This window comes from Typopeltis vanoorti, chromosome 6 (assembly GCF_054136105.1).
Source record: "Typopeltis vanoorti isolate ZY-2024b chromosome 6, IOZ_Tvanoo_1.0, whole genome shotgun sequence".
NCBI lineage: Eukaryota > Metazoa > Arthropoda > Arachnida > Uropygi > Thelyphonidae > Typopeltis > Typopeltis vanoorti.
Window position 1 is genome coordinate 9175830 of NC_143554.1, and position 16084 is coordinate 9191913.

Sequence of the window (16084 nt, forward strand, 5' to 3'; positions counted from 1 at the left end):
TAGCTTTCTCAACCATAGAAATTATTTGTTTTTTTATGGTTCCAGAGAGGAGAGCAATCAATTCATTTTGAATATTTTTCCCAAGATAATGTTGGCTTGAACCACAAGCTGTAAAAAATTTCCATTGTTAGGGTCATATAAATTATCAGATGTTCCACGAAATGGTAAGCATTGTTGGCCCAAGAACTGTACAACAGCAATTAGGTGTTCTATTATGCTCCTCCAGTGCCGAATTTCTGAATTTAATAACTTTTGTTGCATTGAATCAATTGTCTGTTCTAATTTAAGCCTGGATGATAATTCAATCCACTTTTTATGGGTCTCCAAATGGTTTTTAGGTTTCTCGTGTTCATTAAGATACACATACAAATGACCCCAATCATTATACCCATCAGTAGTGAATGACATTATATTACAGGAAAGCAACTTACAGCAGAAACCAAATACAGAATCTTTTTCTTTTGAATACACTAACCATGATCGATTAATATGTTCTCCATTGCTTAGTTCCCTGGTGTAAAAATTTAATGAAAATTTCCTACCATTAGAGCTGTGCAGAAAAATGAAATCACTGTTTGGTTTCTCTGGCGGGCCCTTTTTTATGATTTCCAGTCTTTCGGCATCACTTAAAGAAGGATTCCATCTAGCTCAATCAGTGTACCTATCAAGTTCATCACTTAAATCTCTAGATTCGGAAATTGTCATATCAGTAACATTTTCAAGATTCCTTGCAACGTCTATGTTACTGGGATCCGAGTTAGAAGTACTTGCCGTGAGCTCAGAATCATTGGTTTCGGTACATTTACTTATTTCTTCCTGCCCTGCATCAGCTGATTCAGTTTTTAGATATTTAAGTAATGTCCCGCTATATTTTTGAATATCACATTCTTTTTCCAGTTTCTGTTGGCGATATTCTGCACCTGATAGTTTTTTCTTTTATCGGACATTGTAATCTATTTGAATATTAAAATTGTTTTAAACCCTACAATAAAATATTATTATTAGTATGGTATTATTTAGTAATTAATGGAGGTTGAAACACTGTACTAACTACTAATTTACATAAAACTCTAAAAAACTTATCACTGTAACAGTCACTAATAACTGAGCAAAATCAACTTTCCTTAATACATGCTCAAAAACAACTGAAACATTCTGTAGATTACAGTATCGGCGGCCGTACTCAAAGAGAAGGACTCTAGTGGAAATTTCAACTACTTCGTATATGACTCATTTTCTAGTACACGTCTTGCCTTAGGCAGTAATTCTTATAATCGGATTAAGTTGCAAGTTCCGGTGTTTAGTTCACATGATATGCATACACAATACTAAGAATTAGCATGATTAATACAACTAACAACTACAATTTTTTATAAATATATTATAATATATTATACAAAATAGTGGCACACAACAGTAGGTAATATTTTAACATTTATTCTGATAAACAAAATTGGCCTTGGGAATGGCAGATTATGTTAAACTCTGAATGAGATACTATTACATTATAATTCTTCTCATTCAGAATTTAACACCAGCTAACAGTGGGAAATTCAATTCATAGTAAGTTAACAAGCACAAGATGGAAATATAATATCGTATAATGAACTTTTAAATGCAGTTTTATTGCAGACTCCATTGTTGTGTATGCAAGGAATAGAGAGGAGAGGCAAGAGAGTAAGCGAAGAATGACTCGCATAGCTTCGATTACCGAAGAGCATTACGCGAGTATCATTGGTCGACGGATTGTCGGAAATAGAAACAGCATCATGGACATAAGTCACTAGTCAACTTATAAAAACTGCGATCTTACGCAGTATTATTTATTCCACATCTTCATTTTATTCACTTTCATTTTGGCCACCCCTTGCAAATGCACGTGTTGCACCGTCGGTAGAGCCGGCCTTGCACACAGCCAGACAACAATGCAGTCTTGATTGGCAAGAAAAAGGCTAAAGAATAAAGCAGTGCAGCCTGATGGATCTGGACTCTTCCAGCAAGACCACACACACACATTCATGTCACAAGGCTTGCATTATGCAAAGATCATATCCAAGCATTTTTTGTGCTCCCCTCTGTTTAATTCTCCTGATTTGAATTTTTTTTTTTTATTTTTTTTATTTGATTTGAACAATTCTGGGATCATGTGGAATGAAGCATCCACCAGTCATCACCATTGTCTTGTTAGGATCACTAAGTTTAGTTAGTCCTGAATGCCTTAGGACATCTTCTGTTGTCTACTGGAATCACTGTCAAGATGGATGCAATGGTTATTTTGACCAAAGGAGACCCAGCACACTACTAGAAGTGGTCGGAATGTTTTGTCTCGTGTATATATAATGTACAGTAGTTAAATCCGTCATGCTGAAGCTTTTTCATGCTTTACCTTCAAAATGTCACTTGCCTGTATATAGTTTTAACATTTTATCAATATATGTGTATATAGTCAGTTCTCACTACAGGGTCCTCACCACATGTTGTTATACCTGTAGTCAACCTCCTGGATAGGAGATGACGCACGAATACACACGAAATTGCTTATAAATTGTGAACCAATATACAGGTATCCCTTGCTTAACGCGGGATGTGATTAATGCGCCGAAATTAATTGCAGCAATCCCTTGATATGCGTAGCAAGAGTTTTGATTAATGTGCCTTTAACCCTGCGGAGCTCGCAGCTGATCTGACAGATAACAACATAAATATTCTTACACAATTCAGTGTATAGCTTTGAGGTCATGAGCACCTGTGCATTCTTATGTTATGAGTGATATTTTGCACTGTTTTTTGCTGTCAGTTTGGTTTAATACATGTTATGTAAAGGTTTGTGATATTTGACAGTAAATTGTATCTGAGAGATACAGTGACCTCCGATGCCAGTATTGTATGGTTTTTTTTAGTTTAGTTTTTTTTTTTTTTTATTCTTTGTTCAGTAATTTCTAGATTGTAACTAAAAATAAATAAACCATCATGTATTACTGAAATAGAGAGCTAAAGGCTTATCTATCATACATGTCCTCTAGGAGATGTGCTTTACATTATGGAAAATACTAAGGAAAGAGATCTCGAGCTTACTCCACCTTTACTACGAGTTGCCATAAGGTTGCTTATGATTGTATCTGCCGAAACTGTTAGTTTCTATATGTTAGGAACAAAACTCTTAAGTTTCTATATTCGGCTATGAAATAATGTTGGATTCAATATTTATCATTCATGTCCTCTACGAGATGTGTTTTACATTATGGAAAATACTCAGGAAAGAGATCTGGAGCTTACTCCACCTTTACTATGAGTTGTTCATAAGGTTACTTATGCTTGCATCCGCCGAAACTTTTAGATTCTATATATTCAGCACGAAACTCTTGTAGTTTCTCTATTCAGCTATGAAATAATGTTGGATTCAATATCCACTTAATTTGTACCATCATGTTTTATATTTGCAGTGTTTTTTCTTTATGTTTTATTGCTTGTTTGCCGAGGTCTGGAGAGTCATTCTGCTTGTTATCGTAGAATTTATGCCGATAAGAAAAAAACTAAAACGACTAGTCATAGAAAACATTTGAGGTTTTCTATGACTAGTGCTTTAAACACTGATCCCCCTCCCCTGCTGCCATTCTCAAGTGGTGTGAAAATAATGTACTGAATTTCAATTATATCAGTACACGATCCTGGTTGGAAGAAAATGAGATGAACGAGAATGAGATGAGAATATTTCTTGTTGGAAGAAAAATCTTGCTCAATTCTCTCTTATTTTCATTAATACCAAGATCAGTTTTCTTTTCTATAGATGTTAACCAGTGGCTGCTCTAGTTCTTACATGGTTAGAAAGTGAAGAATAGTAGTGGCCAACTCAGAGGAGCAGTGTCTATGAAAGTACTCATTGAAAATGCACGTGCCTATGGAAAGTGATTGAAAGGCATCTATGAGGGAAGAGTAATTTATTAGGTTGAGTGGCCTCTTCTGAATATCATCAAGAATTGTTAGGTGGTCTTGGATGCACTACCCCAAATGTGGGAACAGTATTCCATGGTTGGTTGGATCTGAGACTTGTTAGGAGTTGAGGGGAAGAGAAGTAATGCTTTGAACAGAAAAGAACACACAGCTGTTTTAGAGGCTGAGGAGGCTAAGTATGTAATATGTTTGTGCCAGGATAAACTGAATATGACAGTTAACTCAAGAAAAAAAGTTGGTCTTAAAAGGAAAACTGAAACATTATCAAAAGTAAGAGGAGGAATGAGGTAGGATTTTATTTGCTGGTAATAAGGTAGGCTTCAATTTTTTTTTGGCACTGAAATATACTAAGTTGAGGAGATCAGTGTTCTCCTCAACTTGGTATATTTGAGTACTTTACAGGGTTTCTCAAATGAGGAAGAGGAATGAAAAGTACAGTCACTGGTAAACTTATAAATAAAATTTGAAGTCAGAGAGTCATTGATCTAAACGATGAAGAGCATGTGGTGAGAGTACCAAGCCATGGAGGTACTCCTGCATTGATGGAGAAATCTGATGAGAGGAAGCCATCCACTACAATGCACAATAAAGTGTAATGGTAATTAGATTGGAATTGAAGTGAAATGTGATTGAATTGCCTGCTTTCAGTGAGGAAGCAAGCAATCTAATCACTGAGTGCAGAGAGAAGACCATAAGATGGTAGCTTGTACAGGAGGTCTCAATACCATACCAGAATCGAATGCCTTTGAAATATGGAGAGCAAGAGCATGGGTTTCTCCAAATCTTTCCATGTCCTGTGTCCAGAGGTGGGGGGAGGGACATGGGGGACTCTTGGGATGAAACATGGCAGTAGCCACTTTCAAAAAAGCAGGATGGTTGTGTTTCACTAGATGACGAAAGACATCTACCACCTAGAGTTCTAGTTAGCATTTCCTCACAAGCTGATTAAGGATGTAGTCAGGAAGAATGCAAGGTCCAGTTTCTTTTCACTGATTATGAGTGCAAATAGTGAATGTTTTTAAAGAGATATATTAGGTATCAGCCTGCCCTTAATGAGTCCTGACTCTCTGGAGGTACTGTTTAATTTTAATTAAATTAAATTAATCAATTTTAAAGTTTATAATTTTACTAATAAATATATATATGTTTTTATAACAATCCTACGAGGATTAAGTAACCCAGAAATCCTGCTCTAGAGACTAAACATATTCTTTTCCCTACTTCTTATGCTTTCTGTGAACAGTGTGAATAGATTCTCATGGCCTATAGGTAGCAAAGCAGACAATGATATATATATATATATATATATATATATATTTTTTTTTTTTTTTTTTTGGTATTTTACTATACATCTAACTGGCAGCCAAATAGTAACTGTATAACCGTTATTTTTATTTATTTTTTTTTAAATAAACATTTCTATGTTGTGATCCTGATTTTAAGGAAATATTGAAAAGAATGCTACTACAAGTAATTGAAAGTGAGTTTTAGTTCACTGAAGCTAGATGACCATTCTATGATTATTATGGGACTCTTAAATGTGGAATGTACAGAATAAAATGTTTTTTTTTTTTTTTTTTTTTAGGTACTCCAGTATGTTATTTTTTTGTTGAAAAATATATTTTCTGTTAGTAACATTATAAACTAAATACATAACTCTTCTACATCCTAAATATTAAATATTTATTAATGATTTTATTAGTTTCTATTACATTATCTGGTAGGCTGTATTATTTGTCTTGTTTGTATGTGTTTATTTGCTGATGTCATTATTCTCTGATAAAAAATACTCTGATACCACCCAGTTGGAGGACAGAGAAGTCAGCAACCACCAAGGAAAAGATGAAATGAGACCAGAATTTCAGGGATTTAGACTACCGGGCTTATTATTAATGATTTTATTAGCTTCATTTAGATTATCTTTTTTTGTGTTTGCTTGGTAGGTGAAATTTCTCAACATTGACTCATGTATCAGAGTCATACATACTTGGGATGTGTATGTGTGTATTATCATGTAGACATTGTTGGAGCATAGTTAAATATATAAAAGTTCATGAGGCAGTAAACTGGAATGAGATATTAATTCTTAAATAAAAAAACATTTCATCCTAATTACATAGGCCTTCAGGTGTAAGATTAACAAGGTAACAATCATTATATTGTTATAGAGGAATCAGATGATTTTAAAAAAAAAAAATTCTAGTTATGCATTGCAATGTGTGTGTTTACATGTTTGCATTTATGTTTGGCTGGCATGACTAGGATATATTCCAACAAGTTGATACTAGGGTTTGTGTTTGGGAGCCAGTGCCATTTCTAAGGATTCCAAAATTTTTCTCTTGGTGTTATAGCAATGATCTCATAGTTCACACTCACCCTATGAAATTTGATGTCTCACTGCTGAGGAATCTTGTGGGTCAGCTGAAAAGAGTACATGTGACAGAGCCAAGCCTCAATTTTTTAGTATTCAGTATTTCGGATATGTTCTTCAATGCATTGCTCGATAGATTTTTCTGTTTGTTCATAGTATGATGTCCATGGTCAATAAACACTTGAATACGTTTGGACTTTGCTAAGTCTTTCAACAGAATAGAAGACTAGTGCATAAATTGGAGTGTACTAGTGCACTATGGGATTGGACTATAAGATTATCTGACTGAGATATCAAAAAGTCATATATGGGGGGGGGGGTAACCAGTGGTGTGCTTCAAGGAGCAGTCCTTGGTCCACTGTTATTCAATCTGTACATTAATGACATTGAGAAGGATTTGATATGTGATATACAGCTATTTGCTGATGATGCAAAACTAGGTAGGGTAATCAGGAGTGATGCTGATATACAGTATTCACAGAATGATATGAATATGTGGAAATTATGACATGTGCAAATGGCTATCAGTTCAATGTTAATAAATGTAAAGTTATGCACTTTGGTGTGATTAGATATTCAGTATCATACTATATTGGTGGGATTATGTGCTAGAACAAACTGATCAGGCTAGGGATCTTGGAGTTTTAGTAGACAGGAAGTTGAAGTTCACATAGCAAGGTTATATAGCAAAGATTGTAAAGACAACTCAGAGAATAATTGCAATGCTGAAATGAACTTTGACATGCAAAGACAAGAATATGATTTTTGCGTTTTCACAAGGCCTGAACAAGACCTCACTTGGACACAGAGCATGTCTAGTCTCCTGTTTTCCTTAGTAATTTTGATACAGTGCAGTGAGTGTCAAAAATGATAGCAGGATTGTGGAATACTGATTATAAAGACAGACTGAGAAATTGTAGGTGCATACACTAGCAAATAGGAGAAAGAGGATGACATGATTGAGACTTACAACCTTCTGGAAGGGTTTTATACAGTTTCGGTAGATGGAATTTTTCATTTTATGGATGGTGGGTAAAGGACGCAAGGTCATTATTGGAAGTTGAGAATGCTGTCAAGAAGGTGGTGAGGGTTAAATTTTTCTCTCATAGAGCGGTGCATGAATGGAATGGATTGCCATTGGATGTTGTGTGTACAAATAGCATGAATGAATTCAAGAACAGACATAACAATGCCTCCCTCAATGAGTTCCTGACTCTTTGAAAGTCTCTGTTGATAATATTTTAGGGAACCATGCCAAGTTTAACAAATCAGAGTAGTGAATACTGTTCTGATTTTATGTTCTCTAAGGATTATTTCAAGTTTTTTGGAAATAGATGTATGGAATAGTAATGAAATCTTTGGTTTCCTCATCATTGGAGTACCTCAAATGCCATGTTGATTAAGCAGTTCTGAGACAATGTATTCTTTGTAGAAAGGTGATTTTTAGAAATTGAAGTTCCATAGGTAGCTCATCCTCATTAGTAATGAGGCAGTAGACTCTTCCTCCTCCTGGTGTTGAAATAATGTCCCAATTTTTAAGTCTGTAATGATGGAAAGAGGCATGTAGGTTTTCGAAATATAGATACTTCTACTTAATTAAATTAGGGAAACAAAACACACGTGTTAAAAAGATTATTGTACTGATTACAAATAAAATAATAACTTTACGTTTCGACCCCTGTATTGAGGTCATCTTCAGAAGGATACATTCAAAAGTATAAGAACAAGCTACATGCTATTGCACACTACACAAGTAAATTACATCTACGTTGTTAACTAATCTTTTTTTCCCTTAGCCTGCCCTCTAGTGGAAAAAAAAATAAATAAAAACTACAATAAACTCTGCTAAAGTCCTCATGTACTAGGATTCTTCTGGAATTATACAGTTATATTATGATTATCTTCTGGATTTGTACAGGTTGCTATTGAATGTTCAAGGGGAAAAAAAAAAAAAAAAAAAAAAAAAAAAAAAAAAACGGATGGAAACTGCCTGTTTACTAAATTCAACCAAAAAATTAAGCAGCAACCTAAACAAAGCAGAAACTGGCCCTCAAATCCCTTAAAAATAAATGTGACATTATTATCACTAAAGCCGATAAAGGGAACGGCACTGTTGTTTTAAATCGGACAACCTACATTGAAAAAATGAACCATTTGGTATCGGACCACAACACCTACCAAATGGTAAATTACAACCCCACACAACGTAACAAAAAGAAAACTACTGAACTACTTAAATCAGTCAACACATGGCCGGAAGAAACAATCAAAAATTTAATACCGCAGTATGCCCGTGCACCCAGAATTTATGGCCTACCAAAAGTACACAAAACAAACATGCCGTTACGTCCTATTGTGGAAGGAATTGACATTTTGAATTACTACTTAGCCAAAAAATTAGCTGCCACACTCAAGGAATTGGTTTGTCATTCCCCTTTCTAAGATACATGAAAAATACACAACAATTCATAAACAAAATTAAAAATATTACACTTAACGACCAAGATCTATTAGTCAGCTTTGACATAACTTCCCTTTTAACCAATGTCCCAATCAATGATACTATCCTACTCTTACAGAACATATTTCCACACGACATCATGGTCCTCTTTGCCCACGTACTCCGCTCCGGATATTTTGTGTGGCAAAACAATTTTTACCTTCAAAAAGAAGGTACCACCATGGGCTCTCCACTCTCCCCCCCCAATAGCGAACTTTTATATGGAAGATTTTGAGCAACGAGCTCTAGAATCGGCGTGCCTAAAGCCCAAAATTTGGCTCAGATACGTCGACGATATTTTCGCCATTTGGCCCCACGGCTGCCAAGCACTAGATACATTCCTTAGTCACCTGAACAAACAACACGAACGTATCCAATTCACCATTGAAATAGGAAAAAACAACTCTCTTCCGTTCCTAGACACACTTGTCACACGTCTTCCTTCAGGCTGTCTCTCCTTCTCAGTTTACTGCAAACCTACACACACAGGCCAATACATACACAAAACTTCCTATCACCACCCAACACAAAAACTAGGGGTTATAAGCACCCTTAAACACAGAGCTCAAACCATTTGTTCAACTGAACAAGCTCTTAACCATGAATATGAGACCATCAAACATACCTTTATAAAAAATGGATACAGTATAAAAACCATTCACAAGATCCTCCACAAAGATACCACTAATAACAAAAAAGATTTCAAGAATGCTATTGCTATACCATATGTTAGAGGCATTTCAGAAAAAATAGACAGAACACTACACAAATACATCAAAACCACCTTCAAACCCCCGACAAAATTAAGGCACCTACTCAATTCTTCCAAGGATCCCCTGCCCACACGGGGGTTTACAAAATAGATTGCACTTGTAACATACCGTACATAGGGGAAACGGGACGAACCATCCCAATCAGAAAGGATGAACACAAACGTCACATAAAATACCTCCATTTTGGAAAAACTGGCCTTTCTGACTATGCACTCCAAACATACCACAGAATTGACTGGAAAGGTACCAAGTTCCTACACCGCACCAAAACCTGGTTTGAGCGTAAATTCAAGGAGGCATGTGAAATGCTCAAACATGATCCGAATCTGAATAAAAATTATGGTCTAACAATTCCAAGAATGTGGAGGACCCATCTACAACCTTCATAGCAACTACAAAGAAAAATCTCAATACAAGACCCAGTGAAGTGTTTTTTTTCTTTTTCCCTTGAACATTCAATAGCAACCTGTACAAATCCAGAAGATAATTATAATATAACTGTATAATTCCAGAAGAATCCTAGTACATGAGGACTTTAGCAGAGTTTATTGTAGTTTTTATTTATTTTTTTTTTTTCCCCACTAGAGGGCAGGCTAAGGGAAAAAAAGATTAGTTAACAACGTAGATGTAATTTACTTGTGTAGTGTGCAACAGCATGTAGCTTGTTCTTATACTTCTGAATGTATCCTTCTGAAGATGACCTCAATACAGGGGTCGAAACGTAAAGTTATTATTTTATTTGTAATCAGTACAATAATCTTTTTAACACGTGTGTTTTGTTTCCCTAATTTAATTTATATGAATGCTGATCACCGTGTAACCTTAAAAGAAATAGACACTTCTAATTTACCACAATCCTTACTCAGAGTTTCAGAAATGAGAGTGAACTACTAGATTCTAACTTGTAGGTAAATTTTATCTTAGGATGTTAGCTATTGAGGCACTCATAGAAAATTCAAAAGTGAAGGCAGTCCTTGGTTCTGGATTAAGAATATGTTATCAGCATAACTGTTTCATAATTTTGGTTTATGGCGGTATTCTTCTACAACAACTCTTCTTTCAAATGACTCCATGTAAAGATTTGCTGAAACAGGAGAAAGACTGGTGTAGCCTATGCCTAGACCAGAGTTCTGTTTGTTGTGTGTTGAGTTATTGTACTTTAAATACCCAGAGCAGATCCAATGTTTGAGGAGTGTACTATGATTTTCTTTGTAAATTGATCTCGTGGATAGTACAAAGAGTTTCTTGGTCAGAATGCTAGTGAGTGTTCCAGTTTCTAGCATCACATTTGTTCTGATGCTGAAAGCAGAGTGCTTGGAGTCTTTTTTGACAAAAGACAGTGACTGTCTCCTGTCAGGTCATTGAATAGTTTGGCAAGAAGATATCTATATCTATAGGAGAGTCAATGCTTTTCTTGTGAATTTTAGGAGTCCTGGTACAGTAAGAGGAAATATATTCCAAGAATGACATGATGCAAGGGTCAAACTGTTGAGAAATTAATAAATATTATTTTTCTAAAACAGTAGTTTACACCATAAGTTTTGAAGATAAAGCTTCGTTAGCAGCTTGAGACAGAGATGGCAACATATCCTTTCATAGAAACTGGTATTTCAAGACAGATAAACCAGCTCCTGAAAACATGTAACTGACAGACATAATTCATGGATAAGTACCTAGGAAAAGTTTCATCTTACCAATATATTTGTTTATTATTTTGTCATTACTTGTTTTAAAAAAAATTCTCCCCCTCTGCATCAGATAAAAATAACTATTTCTTAATTAAATTCATGTGTACACCTAAATATTGTTTCATTTAAAAAGAAATTATAAAAGTACTAATAAATATTTGACAAACAAGTTCAGCATAATTTGGCAAACATTCTGCAGAACTATTCTAACCTTATTTTGACCAGGTAGTCATAATTTGATAACCCTGATTTAAGAGGTTTTCTTAAACTAATTCATTTTCAATAATTTATTTTTAAAGATGGTATGGGAGCAACACTGTAATTTGATAATAATGGTAACCACATTACGAGAGCAAGGAAAGGCAAAATGTCACAAGTACTGGCCGGATCTTTATCAAACAGTAACTTACGGGAAATTCCAAATAAGTACGCTGCAAGAAGATGGAAGCTTGCCCTTCATTTCTCGTCGTTGTCTTCTTGTAAATACTGATGTGAGTAACAAATTTTTATTGAATATACTAAAATTTAAATAAAATTATTTATCATATTGGTTCAGCTGATTATAAATTTAATCTCTTAATCTTAGCACTTTGAAGTTTTTCTCCATCTGTATTCATCTAATGGACAATGAATTTAGCATTAACATTGCAATCTCAACAATCACAGGGAGTAAAGTTAGCTGTAATTATCCTAATAAATGTCACCATCACCAAACTTTTGTAGTACTACATGAAAAACTTACATCATTAACTTCCTATTTACAGTTTTCCTCCAAATCAATCTGTTACCTGTCAAGACCTGTCATTTGTATTTTCGTCCTTCCTAATTGGGGTGGTTAGCCCTGTTTCCTCTATGTATGGTAGGTTACATGTGCATTGTATTTTGTAAACCCCTGGGTGGGCTAGGTGTAGAAGAGGATCTTTGGAAGAACTGAAGCCCTAATGTCTGTTTTGTAAATTCATTCAATATCAATACATTAGTGGAGAAAGTAAGATGCTCATTTCCCTTTATTTTTCAGTTTTATTATTATTATTATGAGACCTCGAAGGAGGCTATAAATCACACAAACCATCATACCTACTGTTAAATTCATTCATGCTATATGCACTCATTATCCCTAAAGGCAAACTATTCCACTCACTCACTGCTCTGTGAGAGAAAAATAGCTCTTACCCCTTTAACTGCAAACAAATTTAACTTCTATTGATGCCCCCATGTTTTCTCCCCATCTTCCATATATAACGAAAAATTTCATTAGACGATATCCTATAGTAACTATTCAAAAGTTTATATACCTCTTTCTCCTGTTAACCAGAGTCTGTAATCTACATACTTGCAAGCCGACCTCATAATCTAAATCCGGATATAATCTTTGTAACTCTTCTTTACACCCTTGGAACCCAGGAGACCAAATCTGTGCACAATAATCCAGGTGTGGTCTTATCAAGGCCTTATGAAGAGGCACAATGACTTTCTCACAAAGTTTGCTTCAACATCGCAATTATCCTCTGAGTTGTATTTGAAACTTTTACTATGTGACCTTTGAACTTCAGATTCCTATCCACCATTACGCTAACATTCCTAGCTTCATCAGTTTCTTGTAGCATAATCCTGCTAGAAATCTCATCATGCCAAAGTGCATGATGACTTACTAACATTAAACTGATAGCCATTTTCATTTGCCCAAATTTCCAGCCTATTCAAATCATTTTGTAAGTGCTGAATATCAGTAGCATACCTGATTGCCCTGCCTATTTTCATATCATCGGCAAACAATTGCACATCCCCTTCCTAATGTCATTATTGTATAGATTGAACAACAACGGCCCAAGGACTGAACCCTGAGGTACACCACTGGTCACATTAAATCTGGCAGATTCACACCCACATTCACACTTTTTGATATCTGTCTGTCAACCATCCACTGATCCAAGCTTATATCCAGTTTATGCAAAGCCTTTCATGGTATCCTATGAAATGTCTTAGCAAAATCCAACATTATTCCTTTTATCCAACTTGGCAATAACATTGTTATAAAATGAGTAAATTGCTAAAACATGACCTTCCTTTCAGCATGGAATTACTAACCCATGTTGCTCCTTACAGAGTATAGCTTAATTATTAAAAGAACATGTAAGACCACAGTAATAACTTTTAATTCTACATCTGTGGGATTAGATGGTATACTGGCACGGGTCTTGCGTGAAGCAGCTAAGGAATTATCAGTGCCCTTGACCATGTTGTTTAATCTGAGTCTTGGGTCTGGTTTAGTCCCGAAGGTGTGGAAAGAGGGGAAAATAGTTTCACTGCATAAAGGAGGATCCAAGACTACGGTTGCAAATTACCGACCGATCAGCATATCAGGAGTCGTTGTCAAGGTCTTGGAGAAAGTAGGCAAGGGAAAAATACAGGAATGGATTGATGAAAATGAGATACTGTACAGGGGACAGCATGGCTTTGTGAAGGGTAGATCATGCCTCAGTAACTTGCTCAAGTTTTATAACAAGGTGACGGCTGAACTGGATAAGGGTAATGGGTTTACAGTGATACTGCTGGACCTGGCAAAGGTGTTTGACAGGATACCACATGGAATTCTAATCCATAAACTACAACATATGGGAATGGATATAGGGTTGGTGAGATGGATAGGTGGGTGGTTGATGGATAGATATCAAAGAGTAGTTTATTCAGGAGTAGAGTGCAAAAGACGGCCTGTGACTAGTGGTGTGCCGCAGGATTCTGTTCTTGGACCACTGCTGTTTAATTTGTTCATTAACGATATAGGGAAGGATCTAAGTGGAACAGTTCATTTGTTCGCTGATGATGCAAAGTTGGGTAGAGCAATAGTGCATGCAGAAGATATCTTGTAGGATGACTTGGATAGATTGGAGTTCTGGGCTAAGGAGAATGGATGTCAATTTAATGTGACAAAATGTAAGGTTATGCATTTTGGGGTGAAAAGATTAGCAGCAGTATACCACCTTGGTGGAACTGTACTCCAGGAGATTGAGGCCAGAGACTTGGGAGTGTTGGTGGATAGAGAGATGAAGTTTAGAGGGCACATTGCAAAAGTAGCTAAATCAGCTCATCAGTTCACTTAGGTGTTGAAAAATACCTTGACGAGCAGAGACAAGTTATTGTACCTCTGTACCGAGCGTTGATAAGACCTCATCTCGACTACTGTGCCCAGATTTGGTCACCTTGGTTCCTTCTTGATGGGGAGGTGGTGGAGAGGATCCAGAGGCGAGTGACTAAGATTATAGCAGGTCTATGGAATGAACCATATGAGAACAGGTTGAAGATTTGTGGGTTGCAGAAACTAGTTGATAGGCAGAAAAGGGGAGATATGATTGAGACCTTCAAAAGGGATTCTATAGGATTAATTCAGAGGATATTTTTGAGATCAGGACTGGTGGTGGTGGAACTAGGGGACACCTATGGAAGCTGGGCAAGAGTGTGGTTAGCAGGGGGTGTTAGAGCTGGGCTCTTTACTTTTAGAATGGTAAATGAGTGGAATAAGCTGCCAGAGTCTGTTGTGGGTGCTATGACGGTGAGCGAGTTCAAGGCAAGGTATGATAGATACTGTGAGAATGTCGTATAGTTGTGTGATAGCAGTCCACACAACTATACATGTTACATACACGTATAGTTGTGTGGACATGATGTTTAGGGCCTCCCTCGATGAATCTAAGGATCCCTTGGAGTCGCCCGAAATAATAATAATAATTAATAATGGTGCAGATATTTCATACTAAAATTAATAGTACATCTTCAGTGTCACACAAACAGTTATAGGAATGGAATACAAGTAACGAACATTCAGTGGATCACCTATTAAAATACAAAAATTAAACTATAGCTTGGTTTACCCATTTGTTTATGCAAGTTCTTACCAACTTCACTAAAATCTTCACTACCATACCAGAGATATACTGATAGTTCAGTAGCTAAACACATCAGTTTTTGCACCATCCTTGTACAATGGAATTGTCATACATTCCTTTCATTCTTGAGCTGAGACTCAAGTTATAAACATGTGAAAGGCTTAGCAATTTCATCTGAACATTTCTTTGGCAAACATGCTGATATTCCATCTGTCCATAGTGACAAATTCTTATTCAGGATATACAATCTCTTTGACCTTATTTCATGCACCTCTACCTCATCATCCAATGTAGCAATAGCACTGTGCACCATGTTACATACACGTGGTTGATATATCTTAGCAAAGTGAGTACTCATTAGTTGAGCAATCTTAGTAGCTTTTGACAGTTGAATACCATTTACATTCAATAAAGTTATTCTTCCACACTCATTCTGTCTTTTGCTTGCAGCATAATAATACAATTCTTTTGGATTGCTTTTAGATTGCATAGCTAATTTCTTTTGATACTCCAGTTTAGCTTTCCACACAACAGTCATTATTTTTCTGGACTGAGCTTTATATATTTCATAACTTCTCTCACTCTTATTCTCATTAAGCACATCTTCTTGTGCTTAATAAGTTTACACATTCATTTCACTCCCAACCTATTTATTCTTTGTACACCAGGGATACATTCAGATACCATCTCATTTAAGCATTGTTTTAACGATTCCCATGCATTGCTGACATTTTTACTATTTATTAGCTGATACCATGGGAGCAAAGATACCATTCTCATAAGTTGATCATAATTTCCAGCTTTGTAGTTCAGAATGTAACCTTTTCTAATATAATTAGATACTTCCAAGAAAGCACAGTATGATCACTGTCAGCAACTGGTGGTAGAATAGTCATATTCTTAACACAGATCTAACA

At 35.8% G+C, this 16084-nt stretch overlaps 1 protein-coding gene across 8 annotated transcripts in view; it reads left to right on the forward strand.

The window, feature by feature from the left end:
• LOC150105272 (tyrosine-protein phosphatase non-receptor type 4-like) overlaps positions 1 to 16084 on the forward strand; it is a 238981-nt gene that overhangs the window by 173859 nt on the left and 49038 nt on the right. For all 8 annotated transcript variants that reach the window (XR_016548432.1, XM_090394050.1, XM_090394053.1 and 5 more), the window contains one exon: positions 11583 to 11774. Coding sequence is in view for 7 of the 8 variants with exons in the window: in XM_090394050.1 (XP_090250176.1) it covers positions 11583 to 11774 (192 nt within the window). In the remaining variant the exon portion in view is untranslated. The remainder of the gene's footprint in view (positions 1 to 11582; positions 11775 to 16084) is intronic.